The sequence below is a fragment of the Cucurbita pepo genome, chromosome 10, assembly GCF_057944985.1.
Source record: "Cucurbita pepo subsp. pepo isolate OVF chromosome 10, ASM5794498v1, whole genome shotgun sequence".
NCBI classification, from domain to species: domain Eukaryota; kingdom Viridiplantae; phylum Streptophyta; class Magnoliopsida; order Cucurbitales; family Cucurbitaceae; genus Cucurbita; species Cucurbita pepo.
This window is the reverse complement of record NC_141807.1, coordinates 19,301,127-19,326,054: the sequence shown is the minus strand read 5'-3', so window position 1 is coordinate 19,326,054 and position 24,928 is coordinate 19,301,127. Positions and strand designations below refer to the sequence as shown.

The 24,928-nt window shown below is 36.9% G+C and overlaps 4 protein-coding genes and 1 pseudogene across 5 annotated transcripts; 2 read left to right on the top strand and 3 right to left on the bottom strand.

Annotated features, from left to right (window-relative positions):
• Nucleotides 1-474: 474 nt before the first annotated feature.
• LOC147790945 (uncharacterized) lies at nucleotides 475-1,672 on the bottom strand (annotated as a pseudogene). The gene is made up of 2 exons (XR_015422757.1): nucleotides 893-1,672; nucleotides 475-731 (listed from the first exon to the last, which is right to left on the bottom strand). The product of XR_015422757.1 is annotated as an uncharacterized LOC147790945 (transcript).
• Nucleotides 1,673-3,222: 1,550 nt separating this feature from the next.
• On the bottom strand, nucleotides 3,223-5,409 carry LOC111804492 (pentatricopeptide repeat-containing protein At2g13420, mitochondrial). The gene is made up of 2 exons (XM_023689319.2): nucleotides 3,854-5,409; nucleotides 3,223-3,746 (listed from the first exon to the last, which is right to left on the bottom strand). Exon 1 carries the CDS (start codon nucleotides 5,385-5,387, stop codon nucleotides 3,864-3,866), a length of 1,524 nt encoding a protein of 507 aa, XP_023545087.2. The 5' UTR covers nucleotides 5,388-5,409; the 3' UTR covers nucleotides 3,223-3,746; nucleotides 3,854-3,863.
• A 1,428-nt stretch (nucleotides 5,410-6,837) lies between these two features.
• On the top strand, nucleotides 6,838-10,386 carry RBL14 (RHOMBOID-like protein 14). Its single transcript, XM_023687595.2, has 3 exons — nucleotides 6,838-6,994; nucleotides 8,526-8,718; nucleotides 9,400-10,386. Exons 2-3 carry the CDS (start codon nucleotides 8,545-8,547, stop codon nucleotides 10,162-10,164), a joined length of 939 nt encoding a protein of 312 aa, XP_023543363.2. The 5' UTR covers nucleotides 6,838-6,994; nucleotides 8,526-8,544; the 3' UTR covers nucleotides 10,165-10,386.
• A 1,279-nt stretch (nucleotides 10,387-11,665) lies between these two features.
• On the top strand, nucleotides 11,666-17,583 carry LOC111804209 (cell division control protein 48 homolog C). The gene is made up of 10 exons (XM_023688935.2): nucleotides 11,666-12,738; nucleotides 13,324-13,940; nucleotides 14,061-14,213; nucleotides 14,929-15,045; nucleotides 15,138-15,242; nucleotides 15,625-15,690; nucleotides 15,827-15,891; nucleotides 15,970-16,171; nucleotides 16,968-17,105; nucleotides 17,187-17,583. Exons 1-10 carry the CDS (start codon nucleotides 11,796-11,798, stop codon nucleotides 17,232-17,234), a joined length of 2,454 nt encoding a protein of 817 aa, XP_023544703.2. The 5' UTR covers nucleotides 11,666-11,795; the 3' UTR covers nucleotides 17,235-17,583.
• A 4,105-nt stretch (nucleotides 17,584-21,688) lies between these two features.
• Nucleotides 21,689-24,536, bottom strand: LOC111804176 (myb family transcription factor PHL5). Its single transcript, XM_023688893.2, has 7 exons — nucleotides 23,681-24,536; nucleotides 23,366-23,588; nucleotides 23,219-23,295; nucleotides 23,073-23,112; nucleotides 22,878-22,932; nucleotides 22,633-22,702; nucleotides 21,689-22,104 (listed from the first exon to the last, which is right to left on the bottom strand). Exons 1-7 carry the CDS (start codon nucleotides 24,164-24,166, stop codon nucleotides 21,895-21,897), a joined length of 1,161 nt encoding a protein of 386 aa, XP_023544661.2. The 5' UTR covers nucleotides 24,167-24,536; the 3' UTR covers nucleotides 21,689-21,894.
• Between the last annotated feature and the right edge of the window lie 392 nt (nucleotides 24,537-24,928).

Genomic DNA, 24,928 nt, shown 5'->3' with positions numbered 1-24,928 from the left:
CAATCATTTTATAAACACTTTGCGTGGTGGTGTGTTGGATGATCCATCGTCCTCCTCGATCGCATCATGGCACTCTTCTATGTTGGCCCGCATATGGCCCAGTCCTCCTCGATCGCATCATGGCACTCTTCTCTGTTGGCCCGCATATGGCCCAGTCCTCCTCGATCGCATCATGGCACTCTTCTCTGTTGGCCCGCATATGGCCGGATGGGCTCTTTTGAGGGACGCCACTTTGCTTGTCATGGCGTGAGAGTCACAATTTACTCTCTTCATAGTATGGTTGTGACATTCTCCCCACTTAACTTAGTCATCGTCCTCGATGACTTACTCGGGTCACAATCATATTGCAGATTGTGACATTCTCTCCCACTTAATTTAGTCATCGTCCTCGATGACTTTCTCAGGGCGCATTCGCCCCACTGATTGTGAAACTCTGCTCCCTTCCCTCGAAACACCTTGAGTGCTTCTTTCATCTTACTCAAGTTTTCCTTCAGTCCTAATTTCAACAAGAATCGAATTTTCTATTGCCTTGATCTCATCGCCTCTCCAGTATCTGGTAGCGGTGTAACTCTTGCCCCGCGCTTCCAGTTCTTCAATTCCTCTGGATTCTCTAAGATAAATCGACAAAGCCGTTTCTTCCCAACATTCGAGACAACGAGTAAGCTGTTCGTCTTTTTCAGAGTAAATGATCCCAATAGCAAGGGATGAGACTGGAAAAGGTGTTGTATCTCCTGCATACCCATGTCGATTTCATTCAAAAACAAAAGGCATAGCCTTATATTCAAAACAAACTTACCAACTCGGATTCGAGGGAATTGCACGAACACAGAACATATCTGGATCAATGAGTATCCCATTTTCAGTAACAACCCAACTAAGGAAAGGGACTTACCTCCTGAATCCTCAAATAGAAAATCTGGATGTTGGCTGATTACCATCCTTCAGCTGTTCTTCAACCCAGCTTGATTCAAATCCAATGTTCTTCAATTTATCTAATACCATGACAAACCCCTCATTAGCACCACCAACCAATAGATAAGGGCTACAAACAACAAATTTAACTACACTAGCTTGGCTGAGACCAAGATCTGAGTCGCCTCCTTGTAGATCTTCCCTATCTTATTTCGTTCAATTCCATAGTTACACAACACATTATAGTTCTCTAGCAATAAACTATCATCACTCAAGAACATCAAATCACGGGGAAGAAACGCATTATACTCTGCAGGTTGCAGGCCTACACTCTCAAAGAAAGGCTCGAATTCATTAATCGGATGATAGCGCAAGAATCGAGTAATCGATCGCCCAATATCGCTCTCATGTTCAACTCTTCCTAGAAGTTTTTCAAGAAAGATCGGTGAATTTCTACTCATATTCTCAGCATCCATAAACTGAGCCGCCTTTCTAGTGGCCCGAGGAATCCGATTACCATTCCTGCTATCCCTAGTCGAAATTCCCCCGGAATTTCCACATTCTCCTGTTTGAGGAGGCTTTTTAGTGCGATAAAATCTAGGGTTCGAGGCAACAGAGGAAGATCCAATTATCCAATACATGAAACGAAATGAGTTGAAATTGCTATCAGCAATAATCGAAGAAGAAACAACGGAAATTTTTGTAAGTTTATGCAAGTAGGACATGACAGAATACACAATGTACGCAGTTCAAGCTGATTACATACATCAAAAATGAAATTTCAAAAGGCACCTCTTGAGAAGATTAAGAACTTCAGCTTTTTGAGATTGGAAAGTCGGACAGTTTCAGTGAAGATCGAAGTAGAAAAAAGAGAGAAGTGGCTGCTGGAATTTGTTTTGCAAATGATTCGCCGTCGAGAATTTGTTTTGCAAATGATTCGCCGTCGAGAATTTGTAGATTGAGAATACGAGAAGTACACTGGTGCTGCATTATGAATATTCGGGCTTTTGCATCCTTTGCTAAATTGCTACTCTTTGGTAAGTCCGAGACTAACCTGGGAATGATCATGGATTTATAAACAGTGTTGGATGACGTAAGTAGCACGTAGGCTAATTTAGAGAATGATCATGAATTTGTAAACAAAAAATACTTTCTCCGTTGGTGTGAGGTTTTTTAAGGAAGCCCAAAGCAAAGTCAAGGAAGCCCAAAGCAAAGTCACGAGAGCTTATGCTGCAAGGTGGACAATATCATACCATTGTGGAGAGTCGTGTTCCAACCTCGAATCATTTTGATTTTGAAGCAGATGGAGCGATGAAGAACGGTGGTTCATTAGGGTTGATGAAGAGATTTTTTTTTTTTTTTTTTTGAGCCTTTTTTTTTTTTTTGCAAATACATCCTCATTTAACTTCAATCAATTATGCCTTATATTTTAATTAATATATCCAAAGTTTGTGAAACTCGAGGTCAAGACAACAAATGTGAAATTCCATATCGGTTGAAGAGGAGAACGGGTGGAAAAACCTTTCCATAGTAGAAACGTTTTAAAACCGTGAAGCGACAACACGTAATGAGCCAAAACGGACAATATATGCTAGCGATAGGGTTGAGCTGTTACAAATAGTATCAGAATTAGACACCAAGCGGTATGTCAATGAGGACACTGAGCCCACATCAATTTGAAAGGGGAACGAATGAGTGTAAAAACCTCTCCCTAGTAGATGCATTATAAAACCGTGAGGTTGAGCCAAAGCGAACAATATCTACCAAGTAAAAGTAAAATAATAGTTGACGTCATTTCTCCCTAGCATATGGACTATGAACTCGTAACTGAAGAGACTATTTTTCAAAGTTCATGGATGGTAAACGTTTTTTTCCTAATTTTTCGATGACCCAAGATAAACATTTAAATCTTTTTTTAGTTAAAAAATAGAATGACAAATTAGATTTGTACGAGTAGTAAATTATAGAAAAAATATCATTTTGGTTCCTAGGTTTCGAGTCTAGTTTCTAGTTGGTCCCTAAATTTAATAAACGTTACACATTTACTGTACGAACAAATACCTTATAAACCCACACGACAAGACTTGATCCACTTAGCTTTGAATAGAGTGAATTTGTTCGCTCCAAAGCTTGAAATCCTTCACAAATTTAATGAACAATCAAGCTTGAACGATGCGATGCACAAGACATACTACATAGAATATCCAAACGATCGCAACTCTTGGGAATTCGATCTAAAAACCTTGTTGATCAAGAAAACCTTTAGATCTAACTATCCAAGAACTCCAAAACGATAAAAACCACACCCAATGAAAGTAAGATTCAGGTTACATGGGTGATCGGATACCTCAAAACAAGAATAGTTGTTTGAGATTTGAATCATTCCGTCAAGCTTGAATGATTCTAAACATTCAACTTAAACTACATAGAATTGCAAAAAAATTGAACCGTTAGCTAACGAACTTTTTACTACCTTTTCCAAGCCTACTTAACCTCAAAATAAAACCCTTCACCTTGCACGAGGAGACATTCTAAGAGTTGTAGACTTCATACTTTATGACCATAATTAGCCATTATATAAATGCAACCTTAAAATACATAATCGAAACATCATAACTCTAGATTACTATCCACACAAAATCGGTAACCATCCAAGAACAAATAAACCTTGATTCTTCTTTAATATGGCATGAATTGCAACAACGATAATTTGAATAACATATTTCCTCACAACTTACTTGAAGTTCATGTTGCATGATCGAGATATCTTGGTTCATATCACTCTCGTTCCTCGTAAAGCTCTCGAAACTCGTTGATGCGGAGATTTTGTCATTCTTTGGTTGACCCACATGGAAATAATGCACATTTAGTCAGTATATGTTAAGATATGCATGAAGTAACTAAGGATTATAACAAAAAGTAGGGTGTAATTGTGGATTACCACATGATTGTCATCTCCTGTAAGGCTTAATGTGATAGTTTTTGAACTCAGAGGCATAAGTTATAGACTCTTCTTCCAGTTTCTTCTTCAATCTCCTCCAAGTTCTCAACATATCAGACTGTATCAACCCTCTGTAAAGCATCTCAAAGGTCACCTTCTGGGGAAGAAACCCCCTTTCAATCATCTCAACAAAAAATTGACAGGCCTCTCTCCATCTCTGCTTCTCGCACAACCCGTGGATCATCGTCGTATACGAATCCAAATCCGGCCCAATCCCGCTCTCCTTCATATCATTCCACACCTCTTTCAGTGTCTCCTTCTTGTCAAGATTTAGAAACAAGCTCAGTAATATGTTATAGGTATGCAAACTAGGAGCAGCATATAGACAATCCTCCCTCATCTTCTTGTACAATCTCAAAGCACCTGCCCCATCCTTTCTACCTCTGTACTCTTTGAAGAAACAATTATAAGTTGCAGGGGATGGAGAGATTCCATTTCTCACCATTTCTCCTACCAAGTTTTCGGCCTCCTCGAGTCTCCCACAAGAACAGAGGCATTTGATCACCGAAGTATATGTAGCGACGGTCGGGGAGATGCCAAGCTCTTTCATCTGCTTCAACTTATCAAGTGATAGCTCCGGCTTGTGGGCACGGCTATACACATGAAGCACAATAGAGAAACTGGTCACATCAGGATCAATCCCTCTCTGACGCATTTCATCGAACACCTTCTCTGCAGTCCTAATTGTCTGCTCAAACCTCCCCTCCGGGTGCAAACTCGCCCTCCTGCAAACCCCATTCAACAAAACATTATAAGTAACCACATTCGGTTCAATCCCACGCCCGATCATATCCTTCAAAAACCTCTCCGCCATCTCAAATCGCCCAATCTTACACCACCCATATATCAAAACCGTATAAATCTTGACATCAACATGAAACTCCGCCTTCCTCTTGTTAAAAACCTCCGCCGCAACTTTCACATAGCCATACTTACAAAGGGTATCCAATAAATAGCAAAATTCATCGGTTCGTACCTTGTTTCCAGTAAGCCCCTCAATGTCATCAAAAGCTCGAACGGCCTGGCGAGTGAGGCCAGCAGAAATCAAGCGGCGAATCAGCAAGAGAAAAGTGTCGGTACCCTTGTGATCCATTTGGAGGATGAGATGCCAGGCGGCGTCGAACTGGCGAACTTTGGCGAGGATGTCGATGAGTATGTTGTAGGAGGAAGTGGAGAGGGGGTTGAAGGGGAGGGATTTGGCGTAGTGGAAGAGGGAGAGGGCGATTTTGGAGTGGTGGGTGAGGCGGAGGAGGGTTTGATCGAGGAGGTGGGAGGAGAAGGAGATTGAGTGGAGCTGGAGGGAGGATTCCATGGCGTGGAAGGGGTTGTGGTGGTGAACGAGGACTTGGGAAACCAAATCGGCATCTCTTGAGGCTTCGATTTGGGGAAGAAGAGAACAGAGAGAGCGGAGGGAGGAAATGGCTGAAGGGAGAGGAGATTTGAGCTTACAGCCATGGAGATTTCTATACGCCATTGAATTCAATTCAATCCTTGCATAAGAGCTTTAAACGGGAATCATATATATATATATATATATATATATATATATTGAGACATAGTATAAAGTTTAATAATATTTCTTTTAAATTAATTTAGCCTATTTTAAATATATTTAATATTTTTTTAGGCAGAGTCAATTGCACTCTTCATTACAGCGTACTTACGATTGTGCACTTTCCAGCAACAAATGAGTTAAGTCAATTCGTTCTTGCATCGTCTACGGCGAAGCGACGTATGCTCGAGTCTCTAATCCCGACTCAAGAAGAAAGTTTTAAAAAACGGGGGCAGAGAGATTTTGAAAACAAAATTTGAATGCAAGCAAAAATGTAACAACAACGGCTTACACCATATAACTATCGGGCAGGGAGAAGAAGTTGACAATTAGTCATATTTACGTATAGTACATTTGGAGACATTTCAAGTCTGGTAGGCCTAGACATTATTTTGTCGAAACGTCATACTCCGTTAGAAGTATAAAAGTAAAAACGACCTAAAAAAAGCATAAAGGGTTTGGCTTGACATGGGCATGCGGTCATGGGCAACATACCCTAAACGAGCATGACAATAACACACTACGTACAGATGACGATGTTAGCTGAAGAGACCATAGAATGAGTCTTGATAGTTAATTTTTGATTGAAAGATGCTATTTAAAGTATAATATTTTTTTTAATGATTTTATCCCCATAATCATCTTCTTTTTTTTATATATAGGGTTGTAAAATTTATTAGGGACACGTGTCAATTCATAATTGGTTCCAAATTTAATTATTAGAATATGAATATTAGTTTAGGGTAGAATTATATATTCAAATTCGAATTTATTGTTAATTTTAACCTACAATTTTATATTCGTATATTTTATTTTACTTTTATGTAATTATATAATTATTTTTTATATTATTTATTCTCCGACTATTCTTAAATATTACTATTTTTTAGCGGTTTGAAAATTTTAATTAAATATTTAAATTTAAGTAAATAACTCGAATCACTCGAACCGTTCAACGAAAAGAATTTATGGGTGAGTTGGGGTTATTATTTAATACAAATTGTTTAAGATAAAAAAATTTACAACATCGTCTCGATGTTTGGACTAAACATTGTCCGGTTAGAGATTTGGAGGACCATAAACCTAAAGTTCGACTTTCACAGAGTTCGTCTCAAAATTTAGATGAACTTATAAAGTCTAAAAATCTTCGTGTTTTAGATTCTATTTGAAACATGTATAATTACGAGAATGTCCTTTCGTATTTATAATCAATTTTAATTGCATTAGACTATATTTTAAGAATTAATTTTTATTTACTTAATTCCAATTTTTATACTTAAGCTAATATATATATATATAGAAAGTATTAAAAAGAAAAAGAAAAATATTTAAAGAATATTATTTAATCGAGTGGGTCCCACAATTTTCAACGAGAAAATTCGCGATGTTTCTTAATTGAAAAGGTTTCGTGGGCGGCAATCCATAAGGCGATGCGAAGCGAAGTTATTCTGTATTTCCAAACCCGTTGCAGCTGATCAAATTCTCAGATTTTGATCTCTCATTGCCTTCTTTTTCTCCTCTTTAAACTTGTAAGATTCGCAGTTTAATTCTTCATTTCTTGTTGTAGAACCCATTTTTCTGATTTCTGTAATCATCATCTTCCTGTCGTTTTAATTTTTTTTTTTTTTTTTTGCAAAATATGGACTGCTTTTTGATATAATCGCGCTTGTTTAATCAAAGTGGTGAAACTCTTTGTTTTTCTGTCCAAATTGTTGCTTGTTTGTAGTGTTAGAATGCGAAAGTGCATTTTCTCGTGGATGTTGTTTTGAACTTTCGACCTTCAATGATTGTGTTGGCAATGTGAATTGCCATTGATGAGTTCTTTTGCGTAGGTTGTATGGATTTTTTAAAGATTGAATTTCATCTAGAATTTGGGGATTGAATCCTGTTCTGGAATTGCCAAAATCTGAATAAAATGAGCTGTGGAACGAGGTAGCATCTAAACTATCAACCAAATATTTTAGGGGTTCCTTTTTGGATCTGGAATTTCAGGTTTTGAACCAAATATTTTGTGTTATGCATAACCTTCTTGGTCTTCCCGTTTACTTAATATAAAATCAAAACTAATGACAAATGAGAGGTTGGAGAAAGATATTCTTGGCAATGCAGTGGGTGAAATGCTAAAGATCATTTTCAGTTATGCATTACTTGAGGCATTGCTATGGTAACACAGAAATGCATTGCTAAAAGCTTCATTAGTGCTGTTTGAGCATAAGACTGATTAGCGTTGCCCTTTTAGCAGCACCTTTTGCGAACGATAGACGTTTTATCCCGAATATTTTAGTAATCTCTTGGATTTTTGCCTCAACTCTTCGGTGTCATGGGATTTATAACATCTTGTAGCTTACTTTAGATGGGGTTCTTATTGTTGCTTCGTTTTCTATAGCCATGAATAGAATGCTCTCAAATTATATATCCATTACTGAACAACACAATTTGAATCTGTCCCCCAGCCTTCTCTTGTGAAATGCTTTTATCATTTCATCGATAATCGTGATAGGCATTTACCTAGGGGTGTACATCCAACCTGACAACCATCAACCCAACTCGAATTATAGGGGTTGGGTTGGATTAGTATTTCGGGTTGGGTTTCTTGAACCCAAATAGACTCGGTTCGGTTTTGGATTCATAGGAAAAACCTCGGGTTGACCCGAACTGAACAAAACTTATAAAATACATTAAGAAGTTAAACGTGTTCATGGGTTGGTCAGAGTGATAATCATGATAGCCATTTACCCCAATCCAGTCATTCTCTCAGGAAACTGTGAGATATGGAGGGCCTCTTTGCTTCACCCAGTTCCCCGACTTAACCTTCGAGTATAACTTTGTACCAATTGCTTCTTGAAACGATGCTATGCCAATTTAAGAACAAGGGCTTATTCCAGGAAGTTTGGTACCCTTCAGTTATATTTATATTCTTTATGAAACAATATTTGTTTGATTTGCAATGCATTAACTGCATGTAACTTGTGCTGTATTATCTTACTGACTTTAGAGAATGCTGCTATTTCCTCTTTGTATTATTGTCCTATTTAACCATATTCTTATTGGATGCTATAGGAAATAAGCACACGCTGGAATGCTACCACTGCTAGCTTACCAAGTGGTGACCCAATACAACAGGCTCCAGGGAAAGCCCATCACAGTGGGGCTCCTCGCCACTAATACTCTTATTCATCTAAGGCCCGGTTTTCTTCGTTCTGTCATCCCGTCCATAGATGATATCTGGTTTAATGCGTATCTCATCCTCAAGGTGACTATTCTGGCTATTTAGTTATTACCCAATCATCTAATTTTATTATCAACTCTCTGTTTAGGATTAGGTAGCATTGTTGTCGTCATCGTGGTTTTCGCGCTTTATTGTAGGGTTTATAGTTCTTTCTGTTTAGGACCCTTCTTTTTGTTAACACGTTGTTAGCGAAGTCCTAAACAGAATGGCATGTCCCTTTTTCATTCAGCTGTATAACAAATTTTGTAGTTTATAGCGTCATTGTTACAAATAGGTTCTGTCTTTTTTAGTTGGAAAATCAGCTTGCATAGAGAAATGGAAGAAAACGATGGATTCTATTTGAATATGTATGCTTCAACTGCAAGAAATGTTATGATGTTGAACGTTATAAGACACATCCAGATTTGTTTGTCCCCACATAGCTGTGTAATTTACAACCTTACAAGGCGTCCTTGGAACGCGGTTATTATACGGTAGTCTTCAAAGTATAGTAACTCTGAATTTGAGAAAAATGAAAAGCACTCAAGAACTTCGACACTTCGATTGCTTCCCAATATTCTCAGTTTCTTGTTTTTTTACAATTGTATTCCTGCTATCTCTCTCGATAATGAACCGTTGTAGAGTTATTCCTGCAATCTCTCAGTTTCTTGTTTATATGTTTCATTGTGACACTCTCATAACATTGGTATCCTTTGCATTTGGCAGTACAAAGACTTTAAGCGTTTTTTTCTATCACCATTCTACCATGTGGGTGACTCACACCTTGTCTACAACATGATATCTCTACTATGGAAAGGCATTCAATTGGAATCATCAATGGGCAGTACGAAATTTGCCTCGATGGTTGGCGCGTTACTCGTAATGTCACAGGGAATTACCTTGTTGCTTGTCAAATCTCTACTATTCTTCAATTACGAGAGGCCTTACTACCATGAATATTCTGTCGGGTTTTCGGGTGTACTTTTTGCGATGAAAGTTGTTCTTGGTTCTCAATCTGAAAGCTACACTTACGTTCATGGTGTAAGAGTACCATCAAGTCATGCTGCATGGTTAGAACTAATCCTTATCCAAATAGTTTCACCTGGTGTCTCATTCCTTGGTCATCTTGGTGGCATACTTGCTGGTATTCTCTTTTTACGTTTGAAGGGCATGAATTCGGGGTCGGATCCATTGGCACTTCTTTTTAGAAGTGTTGGTCGAATATTGAGTCGTCCTCTTGGATTTTTCTGTCGCTTGAATCCATTTCGGCATCATAGGATTTTCGGAGGAGGAACCGTTGGTAGACGACAAACGAGTGTCGATACATGGAGGTGTCGAGCATGTACATTTGACAATTCTTGCTTATTACCCAGGTGCGAAATGTGTGGGACGGATCGGCAGGATAGGGCGATGCCTTCTCGTCGATTATCACATCGTTTTGATTTAACGCCAGAGGAACTGCGTCGGAGGAGGCTTGAAAGATTTGGATGATGATACAATATCACCAGGTATTTGCTCTTATTTGAAGGCATAGCAACTATATATCTTGGTAATGAAAATGATTTGGAGCATGAAGCATATGTTGACTAACGTAGCAATTTGATTGAATACATATGGAATAGTCTTGTACATAGGGAACGAATTAATATACTTTGAGTCGTATTTCTTTCTTTTTGACCTTACTTTTAATCGTTGGATATAGATTTAAAAATATTCGTAAAATCTCTCACCCGCTCTCTCCCGGTAACGTTTCTTTCTTCAGCCATCTTTTTCAAAAGAAGAGTTATATTTCTTATTCGTTTTAAAGGAGTTGGTAAAGATTTTTGTTTTCCAAATTTGAACATTTCCGCTAGCAAGGGAATCTTATGAATCGGGGACGTAAAATTAGTTAATCAATGTTCATTTGTATAAGTCACTTTACTATAGGTCTTCGATGAACTCGTATGCAATATAATAATTATTCCTGAGTTATCATGATTCTCTAATTAATGATTTATCTATGATTCAACCGTACTCTCTTTGACCAACGAGAAGTCCTATTGTTCAAGTACTCCAATCATTAGTACCTTATGCATCTACTTACCGTACAAAGATTATGTTCTCAAATATCTATTGGGTCAATTCTCTAAAGTGATAAACATATTGAATCTATGAATGATTTAAATCAATTAAATCAAACAATTTGTAATAATTACAAAGTGGGTTGTATGAATATTGTTATTAAAATAAAATATAGAATCTTATCTATACATTATAAATCCTTTCGATCATTATGTTAACATGATTTTTTTCGTAGGTTAATCGTGTATCATTCAAGATTATATTAATAATTTTGAACTTTTTATATAATAGATGATATTAAATTGTAAATAAAAGATTCAAAATTATAATGAGAGTAGTGGTCTCTTTTTACTTTTACGATGTTTTAGTATTTTTCGAGAATTATGTACGTAAGTTATCGTCGTTTATCCATTTGAGATCTAGTACATTTGATTTCTCTCTCCCGATTGTTGTTTGCTACCTATTTTTTCTTTCATTCTAAATAGGGTATTCTTCACGTTTTATGGAGATTGTTCATAGATATCACGTTTTGATGTATTCGAAGAGAAGTTGCTTAAGAGATTTTTTAGATTCAACTTTCAGCTGGGTGGGCATAATTATATTTTCAGCTGGGTGAGCATAATTATATAAATAAAACAAAAAAAATATTCACTTTTACAGATATCCGCTGCTGTACATATCGATGTTAGCCTCACGATTTTAAAATGCGTTTACTAAAGAGAAGTTTCCACGCATTTATAAGAATTGATACGTTTCCTTTTCCAACTGATATGAGATCTCACGTGGGATAGGTAGTATTACTATTATTATTTTTGGTGAAATTTAATTTCATAGGATTACTGTGAATAAGGGTAAAAATGTCATTGTCTCCAACGGAGTTCCAATAAAATAATGAACAATAATTATAAAAATAAAAACATTTTAAAATAAGTCATTAAAATAAATTAGGGGTAAAATAGAAATTCGTATTACCAACCATCCGTGTTGCTCATCGTTAACCGCCGCCGCTGCGCGTCGATTACAAGGGCATCTCTCTTCCACATCCAAGCGAGGCGGCGGAGATGGCTGGCGGCAGGTCGCCGTCCGTTGTGAATCGTGGTTTCCTTCTTCAACGAATTAAGTCTTGTCGCCATAAATGTCCCACCGTTGACGACATCGTCGAGCATCTCCAGTCCACTTACCGGGACTACCGACATCTCAAGAAGTCACCTTTCACTTTAATCGTCCAACAAACCCTCGACTCGCAGCTCACGAAGAGCCCTAAATCCATTCCTTCTACTTCCACCAGCAAAATCAAGCGCCAATTGCAAGATTCTGAAGATGAAGGCGCAGATTGCAGTACCATTGGAAAGAAGCGGCATAGGAGAGTCGACGTACGCGAACAGCGGTTGCAGAGTATGGAGAGTATGCATCTCAGGAGGATACAACGCAGCAATCAGGATGATTCGTCTTCGTCTTCGTCTTCTTCATCGGATTCTGATAATAGTGGCGATGGAGCGTTGTCGACATCGGAGGATGCCATTTACGGGGAAAAGGTAGAGCCGGAGTTCGATCTGATGAAGTCGATGCTCCGAACATCTTATGCAGAGTCGAAGAAATCGAAGAATGAGCATTTGGAGAAGAGTGTGGAGTTGGAAGTTGCCATAGATAATAAGGTTGCTGAAAAGATTTGTGTGGGGAATGCAAGCAAGGGGGTATTGCAGAAGGAGACACAGGATTCTCCTAATGGGACAGAAGTTGAAACAGGTGAAGCGAAGGAGGAAGGGCCAAGGTTTAAGGATTTGGGAGGGATGAAGAGTGTGCTAGACGAACTGAAGATGGAGGTGATTGTGCCACTCTACCATCCACAGCTGCCATTGTGGTTGGGGGTTCGGCCGATGGCTGGAATTTTGCTACATGGACCCCCTGGTTGTGGGAAGACAAAGTTGGCTCATGCCATTGCGAACGAAACGGGCGTGCCATTCTATAAGATTTCCGCCACGGAGGTCGTGTCGGGTGTATCAGGTAGATAGATGTTTATCTTGCAAAAATAGTTGAAATTGTGTGCTTGAGTGGTAAAACCATATGGTTATATAGATGTGGAGATAAGAATTTTGTTATGAGATAGTATAAACATGCTTGCAATATGTCATGTTATGGTTTACTTACTGTTAAGAGTTAAGCTTTTCATTCTAGAGAACTAATTTTAGGATACATTATCAATATAATTGTTGTTGGTGGATTGTTAGTATTAAACTCTATGGTCTAAATGAAATTGGTATCCTATGTTGTTTAATCTTGATTTCTCCACAGTTCCAACACTACATATGTTTTCTTAATGATACTTAAATCGTTAAACTTACAAATTTGGATTGGTGGTACTTATTTGTAATATATGCACGGATCTACCGAGTTGATGAAAAGTTCTCTCTTAAACTTCAATTGTAGCAATTTTGGACACTTTTACTACGATTACAAGTTTCACTTTTCTATGATGCTTGATTTTTTTTTTTCTTACAAGTTTCTTTCTTTTTGTTCTGGTTTCAATGCTGAATAAGTTATTTTTTGTGTTCTACTATTTCAAGTAATTCATTATTTTGGGACTTTTAGGTGCGTCGGAAGAAAATATTAGAGAGCTTTTTGCCAAAGCGTATAGGACAGCACCCTCAATTGTTTTTATTGATGAGATTGATGCAATTGCATCAAAGAGAGAAAATCTACAGAGAGAAATGGAGAGACGGATTGTAACACAACTAATGACTTGCATGGATGGATTCCACAAACTTGTAGATTCTACTGATGCAAGTTCAAAGAAAGATAGTTCCAATGTTAGACCAGGCTATGTTCTTGTAATTGGTGCTACCAATAGACCTGATGCTGTTGATCCTGCATTAAGGAGGCCTGGTCGTTTTGATCGTGAGATCGTATTAGGGGTTCCAGATGAAAATGCAAGGACTGAAATTCTCTCTGTCCTTACCAGCAACTTGAGACTCGAAGGTTCATTTGATCTTCTAAAAATAGCTAGGGCGACTCCTGGGTTTGTTGGAGCTGATTTGACAGCATTAGCTAATAAGGCTGGTAATCTTGCCATGAAGAGGATAATTGATCAAAGAAAATGTGAATTATCTTCTGATGTTGTTGATAAGGAACATATGGAAGATTGGTGGAAGCAGCCTTGGTTGCCTGAAGAGATGGACAAATTGGCTATAACCATGACTGACTTTGAGGTGATCAAACATATATGTATTTTTAATGATTCTTATTTCATGGAACTCACTGATTTTTTTTCAAATGAATGATATTGACTAGATTTGTCATTTTCTCTTCTATGTTGTTACGTTCTACAGGAAGCAATTCAAATGGTACAACCTTCACTGAGAAGAGAAGGGTTTTCTGCAATTCCTAGTGTAAAGTGGGAAGATGTTGGAGGCTTAGAACAACTAAGAGCAGAGTTCGATCGCTATGTAGTTCGGCGTGTAAAGTATCCAGAGGATTATGAGGTATTTACTTTTGGTTTCTCTTTTGATATTTAATAAAACATTATTTTTGTTTCATCTTTCCCTATAGCTCGTAACTGCATATTCTCGTAAAGTTGAATTAGAGAACAGTTTCTATTGTAATGCATTGGTTTCGGTTTTTCAAGCTTCATGCTCAATAGTTTTGTAAGTTCCAGTTCACAAATGAAATATTATTTAGGGTCTGTTTGGCATGCAATCCAAATTCTATTTATGTTTTCTGTGAATATTTGTTTGGCACACTTATTCTTTTTATGCGTTCATTGTATCCAAAGTTTGAATTTAAACTTTTGAAATGCAGAATATAAAACTTTGATATGGCATTTAACTCATTTCATTTTTTATTCAATATATATATATATATATATATATATATTGTATGTATGTATATAACATACTATAAATTCTATGATATTTGTGATATACCGACCTAATAAAGGGGAAAATTCGTAGGTTCGATTCCTGCTGGAAGACGACCTAATATTTAGTTGGTAACTAGAACTATGAAATACAACTTTGTTATTCATTGAATCCCTTGTTTTCAAATTTCTATTTTCAGACTACTATCCAAGTGCATCCTGAATTTTTGTCATTAAGTATATGGACTTTTTTATGCTTCTTTTCTACATGGTTGAGAATTTCCAGTGGTTTGTTCTTATGGCATTTTGTCATTTTTTTCTTAACCTGTTCTTGGTTCTAGGGCTTTGGTGTGGATCTAGAGACGGGATTTTTGCTATATGGTCCTCCAGGATGCGGTAAAACACTAATTGCTAAGGCCGTTGCAAATGAGGCTGGAGCCAATTTCATTCACATTAAGGTTCGGTATTTAAGTGATTCAAATGAGGCTGGAGCCGATTTCATTCACACTAGGTTCAGTATTTTTGTAATAACCCTTTATTTGTTGCACAGGGGCCCGAGTTACTAAATAAATATGTTGGAGAAAGTGAACTTGCAGTTCGGACACTATTTAGTCGGGCAAGGACGTGCGCACCATGCATTCTATTCTTTGATGAAGTATGACGCGTTCATTACTATTCGCTAGTTATGTTGTTGATAATCATTTTTGTATTTAACTTTAGGGATTGCATATGGAATATATGTCTATTATCTACGGTAGCAATTACATAAGTATATATTTATTTCAACTATTCTTTTCTCTTCAATGAAAGAAAACAAAGAGATTTTATAACATGCAAAGAACATTAATAAACAAAAAATCATAGTTACTATGAAATTTACAAAAGCTACCCCAAAAAAGAGATGCTCTAAAATGGATGATGATCCAAATCTTCCCCTTTCTCTAGAATGGTTATGAATGAGTGGCTGATTAATAGAAGAATTGTTTTTTTTTTCTCTCTTATCCTTCTTTTATTATTATGTTTCCAATTGTTTGTAGGTGGATGCCTTAACAACAAAACGTGGCAAAGAAGGGGGATGGGTTGTGGAGCGATTATTGAACCAGGTTCGATGAAGCGCCTTGCAATGCATTCTATGATTTTCTTGTGCTTAGGGTCTTTCTTCTTCTTGTTTTTACTTTCTATCCTTATTTAGATTTCATTAGTTCAGTGTGGTTGAATTGATCCACTTCATTTTTGTAGTTACTCATAGAGTTGGATGGAGCAGAACAACGACGAGGTGTCTTTGTTATTGGTGCTACAAATAGGTAGATCATTTAAATTCATATGCTTTGGTGAGCGTCACTATAATCTTAATACTCATAAAAATACGTTCATCTTGGTAGACCGGAGGTCATGGATCCTGCTGTTCTGCGACCAGGTAGGTTCGGAAAACTTCTTTATGTTCCTCTCCCTGGTCCAACTGAACGAGGGCTAGTCTTAAAAGCTCTTGGAAGGAAGAAGCCTATTGATATTGGCGTAGATCTACTTGCGATTGGACAAATGCAGGCTTGTGATAATTTTAGTGGGGCTGATCTTGCTGCACTGGTTAGTTTTTATTTTCGTTTAAATTTTTATAAATCTTTTGTTAGGAATCACGACTCTCCACAATGGTATGATATTGTCTACTTTGAGCATAAGCTCTCGTGGCTTTGTTTTGAGCTTCCCCAAAAGGCCTCATTCCATTTGAGCATAAGCTCTCGTGGCTTTCTTTTGAGCTTCCCCAAAAGGCCTCATTCCAATGGAGATGTATTCCTATAAACCCATGATCATTCCCTAAATTAGCCAACGTGGGACTCCCTCCCAACAATCCTTAATAATCCTCTCCTTGAACAAAGTACACTATAGAGCCTCCCTTGAGGCCTATGGAGCCCTCAAACAGCCTCCCCTTAATCGAGGCTCGACTCCTTTTCTGGAGTCGTCGAACAAAGTACACCCTTTGTTCGACATTGAGTCACTTTCGACTACACCTTCGAGGCTCACAACTTCTTTGTTCGACATTTGAGAATTTTATTGACATGACTAAGTTAAGGACATGGCTCTGATACCATGTTAGGAATCACAACTCTCCACATTGGTATGGTATTGTCCACTTTGAGCATAAGCTCGGGCTTCCCCAAAAGCCTCATTCCAATAGAGATGTATTCCTTACTTATAAACCTATGATCATTCCCCAAATTAACCAATGTGAGACTCCCTCCCAACAATCCGCAACATCTTTTTGAGCCGGCAATATTTATATTTTATATTTTAGGATTAGTCACGGTTTCTTCTTTCCTCATTCTACCTGGGAAAAGGGTGAAGGGTGTTTAAGGTCAAGCTCATGTGATTTTTATCATGACAGATGAATGAAGCTGCAATGGCTGCTTTGGAAGAAAAGTTGACATCAGTCAGCAATAATTTGGAATCAGCATCATGTACAATCAAGACGACCGATTTTGAGCGTGCGCTGACTAAGATTTCGCCCTCCGTGTCGGAAAAGGTTTTATCTACCTTATCCTATTCAAAACGAAATACTGTGATGCATTATTTTCTAACCATCCTTTTTCTCTTATGGTAACAGCAAAAACATTTTTACGAGCTTTTGTCGAAGAGCTTAAAAGCTGCTTAATGGATGGAAGACATTTAATTCAACAATATTTGATATTTGGTACAGTTGCTGGCAAATTTCAATTCCTAAAGAGCTGTGAGTTTTGAAGTTTATTTAGGGCTTAAAAGGCACCCAAAAGAGTTGCCGTAAGTGTGAGGAGCCTTCTTTTGTGAAGGGCATTCCCAAAGTTTTGTTTAATATCAATTCTTTGAGCAAAATTTACTGTTCCTCATTAAGGTTTTAGAGATAATTTTTACTTATGAGAGTTTGAAAATATAGTTGGAAATGATCCATGAAATTGTATTTTTGTTAGTTACATTGACATAAAGTTGAGCGAGGAAGCTAAAATTTTTGTGTGATTCAGTGCTGATGTAACGGTCCAAGCCTATTGCTAGCAAATATTGTCTTCTTTGGGCTTTCCCCTTTGGGGTATCCCTCAAAGTTTTTAAAATGCAGCTCAGGAAAGACGAGTAAAATATTGTCCTCTTTGGGCTTTCTCTTTTGGGGTATCCCTTTTTAAAATGCCCCTTGCTAGCCAATATTGTTCTATTTGGATTTTCTGTTTTGGACTATCCTTTTAAAAACTAAAATGTGGCTCAGGAAAGCCAAGAGTAAAGTAACCCACCGTACACAACCTGACCTTACTGATATCACTAACCCACTGCAGTCTATTGTCTAGATATGACTACTAGTTGTTAGATAGCATAATTAAGTTATGTTAAGTTATGTTAGCTCGATGAATAGATTCTAAACTCAATTTTATGAATGAATAGAATATCACAGGTGAACCTGAATTTTAGGTGAGTTGAACCTAGGTACAATCGGTTAGAATGAGCTTAGGAACGCTAAGTTGATCCCAAAACTGCAAGTTCACTTGCTGTTGAAATGCCTATGAGCTAGATTGGATGAAATTGTTTGAGGGGCTCGATTTACGTGTTATTATTTATGTTATAGTATCTAAATGAACTATATAAAACACCCACTTTCTTTTATGTTTGATTATGGCTACTACATGGATATGACCGTGTTTATGTCTTCCAAGATACCATGATGTACCATGTATGATAAGTATAAATGAAATAGTATGGAAGTATTATGTGCTGTCATCTTATCGAACCATGATTCTTAATGTATGATCTCATGCATGTTGTATGTCATGTAACAAATTATTCTCCTACGTTTACACTCGAGTATGTACTATAATAGAGAACACAGATATTACAGAAAATATATTTAGTATATATAACTATCTATCAGAGATATATATATATATAACTATTTACTATTTACTATATATGATAAATAAGCACTAGGCTCCATAACCTAATAGCCGACATGTATAGCACGACATTATTCACGTACGCCACTATTTACAAGTCATTGCCACGTCACTTTTTTGTATTTTAAATAAATTTAAAATTTTAGGATATAAATGATTTTAATTTTTTTAAAATTTATAAGTTTGAGGGCACAATAGGAATGTCATAATCTGAAAGCACTTTTAATTGGTCCCATGAGGTGTAATTATTTTAATTCTAAGTCATTGGACGGTCCAATTTGGATGACATTTTCCTCGTTTTTTTCTCCCATAATTTGTCACATATATAAATAAAGCCTAAACATATTTTTTTAATCCGATATAATTTAAAACCCTTTTCTTTCGCTCGAGTTCAGATTAATAATACATTTCAATTGTATTTATCAATTTAACTCATCCCCTTCTCGGTAGTTATATGCAGTAAGCCGTTGTTGTTGTCTTTTACTTACATTCCCATATAATACTAATTTCAATTTCTCAAATCTTGCTTTCAAAACTCTTTGTCATCGTTTTCTATAACTTTCTTCTTGAACCGGGGCCAAAGGCTCGAGTATACGTCGCTTGGTCGTAGGCGATGCAAGAACGAATAGACTTATCTCACTTGTTGCTGCGAAGTGAGTGCCGCACAATCGCAAGTCCGTTGCCATATCAGAGCAATAATGTTCATATTTTTAGCGGAGAAACACTCCGAAGTAGTTTCTCTACCGAGCCATTTTCTAACTTTTTTCGTTTTTTGAATGAGACCCATTGGGATGCTCGATTGAAGATTTTATCTAAAATACTCGAGAATTAGATGTCTAATAATAAGATACTAGAAAAATAAGAGACAATTGTGTTTGGTGCTTCTCCCATTATATTTTCATATAAATAAATAATATTTTTGTTTAGTTCTAGTAATTACTTTCAACAATTTAGACACTATGTACAGCGTTATAGAAACTTGCGCGTCTGCTAGGGAAAGATTTCCACACACTTATAAGTAATGTTAACTGATGTGGAATCTCACAATCCACCCCCTTTGGAGGCCTAACGTCCTCGCTAGCACTTCTGCTAGGGAAAAGCTTCCACACCTTATAAGTAATTTTCAGTTCTCCTCTCCAACCGATGTGGGATCTCACAATCTACCCCTTGGGGCCCAACGCCTTTATTGGCACACCGCCCAGTGTCGGGCTCTAATACCATTTGTAACAGTCCAAATCCACCGTTAGCATATATTGTCTGTTTTAGCACGTTATGTATCGTCGTTACCCTTGTTTTAAAACACGTATGCTAGAGAGAGGTTTCCACACACTTATAATAAGGAATGTTTCGTTATCCTCTCCAACCGATATGGGATCTCACAATCTACCCACATGGGGCCCAACGTCTTTATTGGCACACCGCCCAGTGTCTGGCTCTAATACCATTTATAACCGTCCAAGTCCACCGTTAGCAGATATTGTCTGTTTTAGCACGTTACGTATCACCGCCACCCTTATTTTAAAACGCATCTGCTAGGGGGGAGGTTTCCACACACTTATAATAAGAAATGTTTTGTTCTCCTCTCTAACCGATGTGAGATCTCACAATCTACCCCCTTGGGGCCCAACGCCTTTATTGTCACACCACCCAGTGTCGGGCTCTAATATCATTTGTAACAGCCCAAGTCCACTGTTAGTAAACATTGTATGTTTTAGCACGTTATGTATCGCCGTTACCCTTGTTTTAAAACGCGTCTACTAGAGAGAGGTTTCCACACATTTATAATAAGGAATGTTTCATTCTCCTCTCCAACCGAGGTGGGATCTCACCATCGATCTTTTAACGAATAATAATAATAATAATTTGATTATTTAATTGACTAATATTGGTGAAGAAAGACCAATGAGAATCAATACCAAAATAGAAAAAGCCAAAGGCGTAAAGGACAAGAATCTTTGGCAAATGCACTAATAATGCATCTAAAAAGGTGTTCGTTGGCTTCCAACTCTTATCTCTTTCTCACAATTTAAATGGTTTTGGTAAGAGATAAGATGGCATTGTTTGTTTTGCTTGTAAATGTCGACATTTTTTTTATGCTTTTGCTACCTACTTCTCAAGTTCAAACACTCCTTTCAAATGCATATTCTATTCTCAATTTGGCTTCTTCTATGCTTCTTTGATTCAAATCTTCTTCTTACCCGGTCGTTTCGGTTTTGGCTTCTGCCTCTTCGATTCTTGAAAAGACAACTTAAGCCCATTTGTTCGGATTCATTCGGTTTTAAATTGTTTATGTTATGTTATTCAACGTTTAGTTTTGTTTGTCTCGTTAACTTAATGCTGGAGTGACATGACGTCCTAGGTTTAGGGCTGAGAGTACTAAGTAAGCTGTAACAACTCAAACCCAGTACTAATAGATATTGTCCGCTTTTGGCTCTATTACATATCGTCGTCAGTCTCATGGTTTTTGAAACGCGTCTACTAGGGAGAAGTTTCTACACCCTTATAAGAACGTTTTGTTTCCCTCTTCAACCAACGTGAGATCTTACAATGAGCTAAGCGTTCTCACTGGCACATTGCCTAGTGTCTAACTCTGATACCATTTGTAACAGTCCAAACCCACCGCTAGCAGATATTATCCGCTTTGGCCAACAACTCCTTATAAGGGCGTGAGAACCTCTCTCTAATAGATGCGTTTTAAAACCGTGAGGCTGACAACGATACGTAATGAACCAAAAGCGGACAATATTTGTTAGTGGTGGACTAGAGCTGTTACATACGCTCCCAAAAAAAAAAAAAAACTTTCTACTGAGATGGTCACTACCTAAAATTAATTTACTTGACTAATCTTTTAACTTATATAGTTAGTCCGTGTGTGTGTTATATTTGCCTATCTAGAAACATGTTAACCCTAAATGCATCAAATATATATCAATCTAATTAAACATATATATTCTTGATTAAGAAGTTAGAGGTTACTTTCGGGAGTTTCTCTTGATTTTATTAGCTTAGTTATTGACATCAAGTAAACTAGAACACCAATCTTACGGACGACTCTCTTCTGGTCTAATCTCTATGCTAAAACTTAGACCCTGCATGGTCGGTTTTGCATGGTAAAAAAATAAGGCAGCAACTCGAACTTATTATAGGGTTAAAATTACGAACATTTTCTAAAAATTTAAAGTCGAGATTGCAAAAGTTATCTGAAAAGCAACTGGCCATTGCTAGTTTCTTCAATTCAACTTTCAAAAGTTTGTATATTCAACAACACTCAAATATTTACCTCTTTTTTTTGTGTGTAGGTTTTTGCATAATAATGTTCATTGTAAGTTTGAAAGAAGACAGTGAACCCTCCAATGAGTGTTTATGTACTGGTAATCATGAAAATGGTGGTTCTCTTCATGGCTAACTTATGTTGGTTGGGAATTGGGCATTTCGGATGTTTTCGGCTGTCGGGATCGGAGGATCGTCGAGATAAACCGATGGGTCGTTAGGGAACGGTTTGTTGAAGCCATTGGCTGTGAAGAAGCATTTGTTAGTTTCTTGTTGTTGGTCAAACATGATCTTTAGTCGTTTCCCTTGTTCTTCAATTTGCAACTGTAGCTTCCTCTGTATCTGTAACAACAAAATTCAAAGTTTAAAATTCTATTGGACAAAGAATTGAACATTCCAACAACTATTACACATTATTAAAGTTTAGATACCGATTAAACATTTTATCATTCAATAATTTATTTGACACAAACTCGATAGAACACGAGTATATTACCTCTAGTTGATCATGAAGACGCGAGTTCAAGAACTATTACACACTATTAATGTTTCGATACCGATTAAACACTTTATTATTCAATAGTATATTTGACACAAACTCAATAGAAACGAGCATACTACCTCTAGTTGATCATGAAGATGCGAGTTCAAGAATTATTACACACTATTAAAGTTAAGATACTGATGAGACACTTTATCATTCAATAAATTATTTGACACAAATTCGATAGAATACCCGTATATTGCCTCTAGTCGATCATGAAGATGCAAGTTCAAGAACTATTGCACACTATTAAAGTTTAGATACAGGTAAACATTTTATCATTCAATAATTTGTTTGACACACTCGATAGAACACGAGTATATTACCTCTAGTTGATCATGAAGACGCCTCTGAACATCGAGCTGCAGTTGTAAAGCGTCTTTAATTTGCATGGCACTGTTATACATCATCATTCAATTGTATTACCACGAATGAGTTAGAAATAACTTTTCAAAATCTTAGATTACTATTGGTTATCATCTTTCTTAATCAAACACTTAAATGGTTATCAACACAGAGTTGAATCATTCATATTCTTGAATATAGGTAGAAAAAGTGACTAGAAGCTCACGTTTTGACATCCAGTTCAGCAACTTCATTCATGTCGTTCCTTCTATCAGATTTCCCTGCATTCGAAAATAACAATACAAAATTGGAGGTTGCAGGAAAGAATCCATCGTTGATAAGTAAAGATTCAAAGCTTTCAAGCAAACAGAACAGAGGATTGAATTGAAATAAATGGTTGTTCAGTATGGAAATCTCTTACTATCTGCAGATTCTGGCATGTATTTTGCTATCCGATATTTCTACAAAGGAGGAAGATCACAAAAATCAGTACTTATGGGTCAGAAAGGAAATTCAAATCATACAAAATTGAGTTATGTTATGGATTTCTTTCTTCTTTTGATGAACCTGCAAATGGCTCTTCACATGGAATATGGTCAATCCCTCTGAATCCATCAGCTTCAAAATTGCTTTAGGCGTCGCCTCTGTAACACAAACAACAATGAGCCTTGAAAAATTCAAGAAAACTCCACAAATCGGCTTTAATGTTCTTACTCTCAGCACCACCAAGACGATTAACGCAGTCAACAAACTTCTCATGGAGATCTTGCGTCCATCGGATTCTCGTTTTGGTAGGGAATCCATTGCCATTGAAGGAAGAAGAAGAGCTTCCAGAGCCAACGGAAGAACTCAAACAAGAGAATCTAGGAGAGTTCTTCTCTTGTGAAGAACAAAAGCTTGGCTGTGCAATTGAATAACTGGTTGAATCATAGCACCCCTGAATCAGAATCAAACACCGCAAAAACATCCATAAAAGTTGGAAAGGAGAAGGAAAATAGATTAATCAGATGGAGAGTGGAAATTACGTACTCCTTGATCTTTGAAAGGAATGGAAAAGTGCTTCCCGATTGAAGGCGGACGAGCATCAAACACCTTGTAGTCAGTGAAAATAGTCTTCGGGAAGCCATTGAAGCTTCTCTTACAGAGTTGAGATCTCACAACCGATTGCAAGGTGTTACTAAATTCAGAATCTGCGCCGCTGTGCTCCGCCGAATCGGAAGCCCTATCGAAAGACGAAGAACCAGTACGAAACTCAATAGGAGGAATCCCCATACATTGCTCCGTCGCGAAGAAAGCCGAAGCAGGAGATTCGAACAGGTTGATGATGGTGGAGCTCGAATTAGACAAACCTAGATTTTGCTGTTCCGACGACTCAACCTCATCCATGGCGGATAGATGAACACAAGTTCCCATCCTCCAGGGCTGCTGTGCCCTAGTATTCTGAGAGTAACAATCAAACATCACCCCATGATTTTGATGAATTTCTTGCTTCGAATCGATTCCGTAATCGTTCATTTACAGATTTTCCAAGGAAACAACCTCCAAATCTCCGTTTTCAGTCAATTTTTTGGGCTTGAAAACAGATTATCAAACCTTTTCCGAGCAGATTGAGAGAGTAAAAAAAAAAAAGAGATACAGAGAAGGAGCATAAATAACATCAACGCATGGCATACAATTCCATTGCGATTATTCTTGGAAGACTTGATGCGTAAGATATGATGAATTACCGCGAATTGGAAGAGAGATTATTCGAGAGAAAAACGGGATGGAATGAAGAATCGGCACAAATAAATAAATCTAGAACGGAGCAAGAACACAAAAGGGAAGAACAATTTGAAATGAATCTTCGTTTTTAACTACGAATCCCAATTTTCGTGTTTGCTCCCTTCAACTCTCATGCACGTATTAAAACTATTTTTTTTATTTTTTATTTTTTATTTAAATTGTTATTATTATTATTATTATTATTATTATTATTATTATGAACGAACTTTAAAATTATTATTTTTTATCCACAATTTTAAATTGTAGAACACATTGGAATGATCATTAATTAATTTAATTAAGAATTTATTTTCTTTCATTATAATTTTTTTTTTAATTTTTATTAACGTTGTTATTATTATTATTATTAAGTTGATGATGGTAATTAAAAAAATTTAAAAGTTTTTATTTTCACTTTGAAATAAATTATTAGTTCCTAAAAAGTTTTAAAAATGACATTTTTAGTCCTTAGAAAATAACTTTTATATGTGAAAGGAGAAGAATTTATTCCTT

Bases quoted from the DNA above. Each gene is read 5' to 3' on its own strand.
- LOC111804492 (XM_023689319.2), bottom strand. From the start codon at position 5,387: ATGGCGTATAGAAATCTCCATGGCTGTAAGCTCAAATCTCCTCTCCCT.
- RBL14 (XM_023687595.2), top strand. From the start codon at position 8,545: ATGCTACCACTGCTAGCTTACCAAGTGGTGACCCAATACAACAGGCTC. The intron at 8,719-9,399 runs GTGACTATTCTG...TGCATTTGGCAG, and splicing joins ATGCGTATCTCATCCTCAAG to TACAAAGACTTTAAGCGTTT.
- LOC111804209 (XM_023688935.2), top strand. From the start codon at position 11,796: ATGGCTGGCGGCAGGTCGCCGTCCGTTGTGAATCGTGGTTTCCTTCTT. The intron at 12,739-13,323 runs GTAGATAGATGT...TGGGACTTTTAG, and splicing joins GGTCGTGTCGGGTGTATCAG to GTGCGTCGGAAGAAAATATT. The intron at 15,691-15,826 runs GTTCGATGAAGC...TCATTTTTGTAG, and splicing joins TGGAGCGATTATTGAACCAG to TTACTCATAGAGTTGGATGG.
- LOC111804176 (XM_023688893.2), bottom strand. From the start codon at position 24,166: ATGAACGATTACGGAATCGATTCGAAGCAAGAAATTCATCAAAATCAT. The intron at 23,113-23,218 runs GTTCATCAAAAG...CCTCCTTTGTAG, and splicing joins ATGTGAAGAGCCATTTGCAG to AAATATCGGATAGCAAAATA. The intron at 22,703-22,877 runs GTGAGCTTCTAG...GATGTATAACAG, and splicing joins GCTGAACTGGATGTCAAAAC to TGCCATGCAAATTAAAGACG.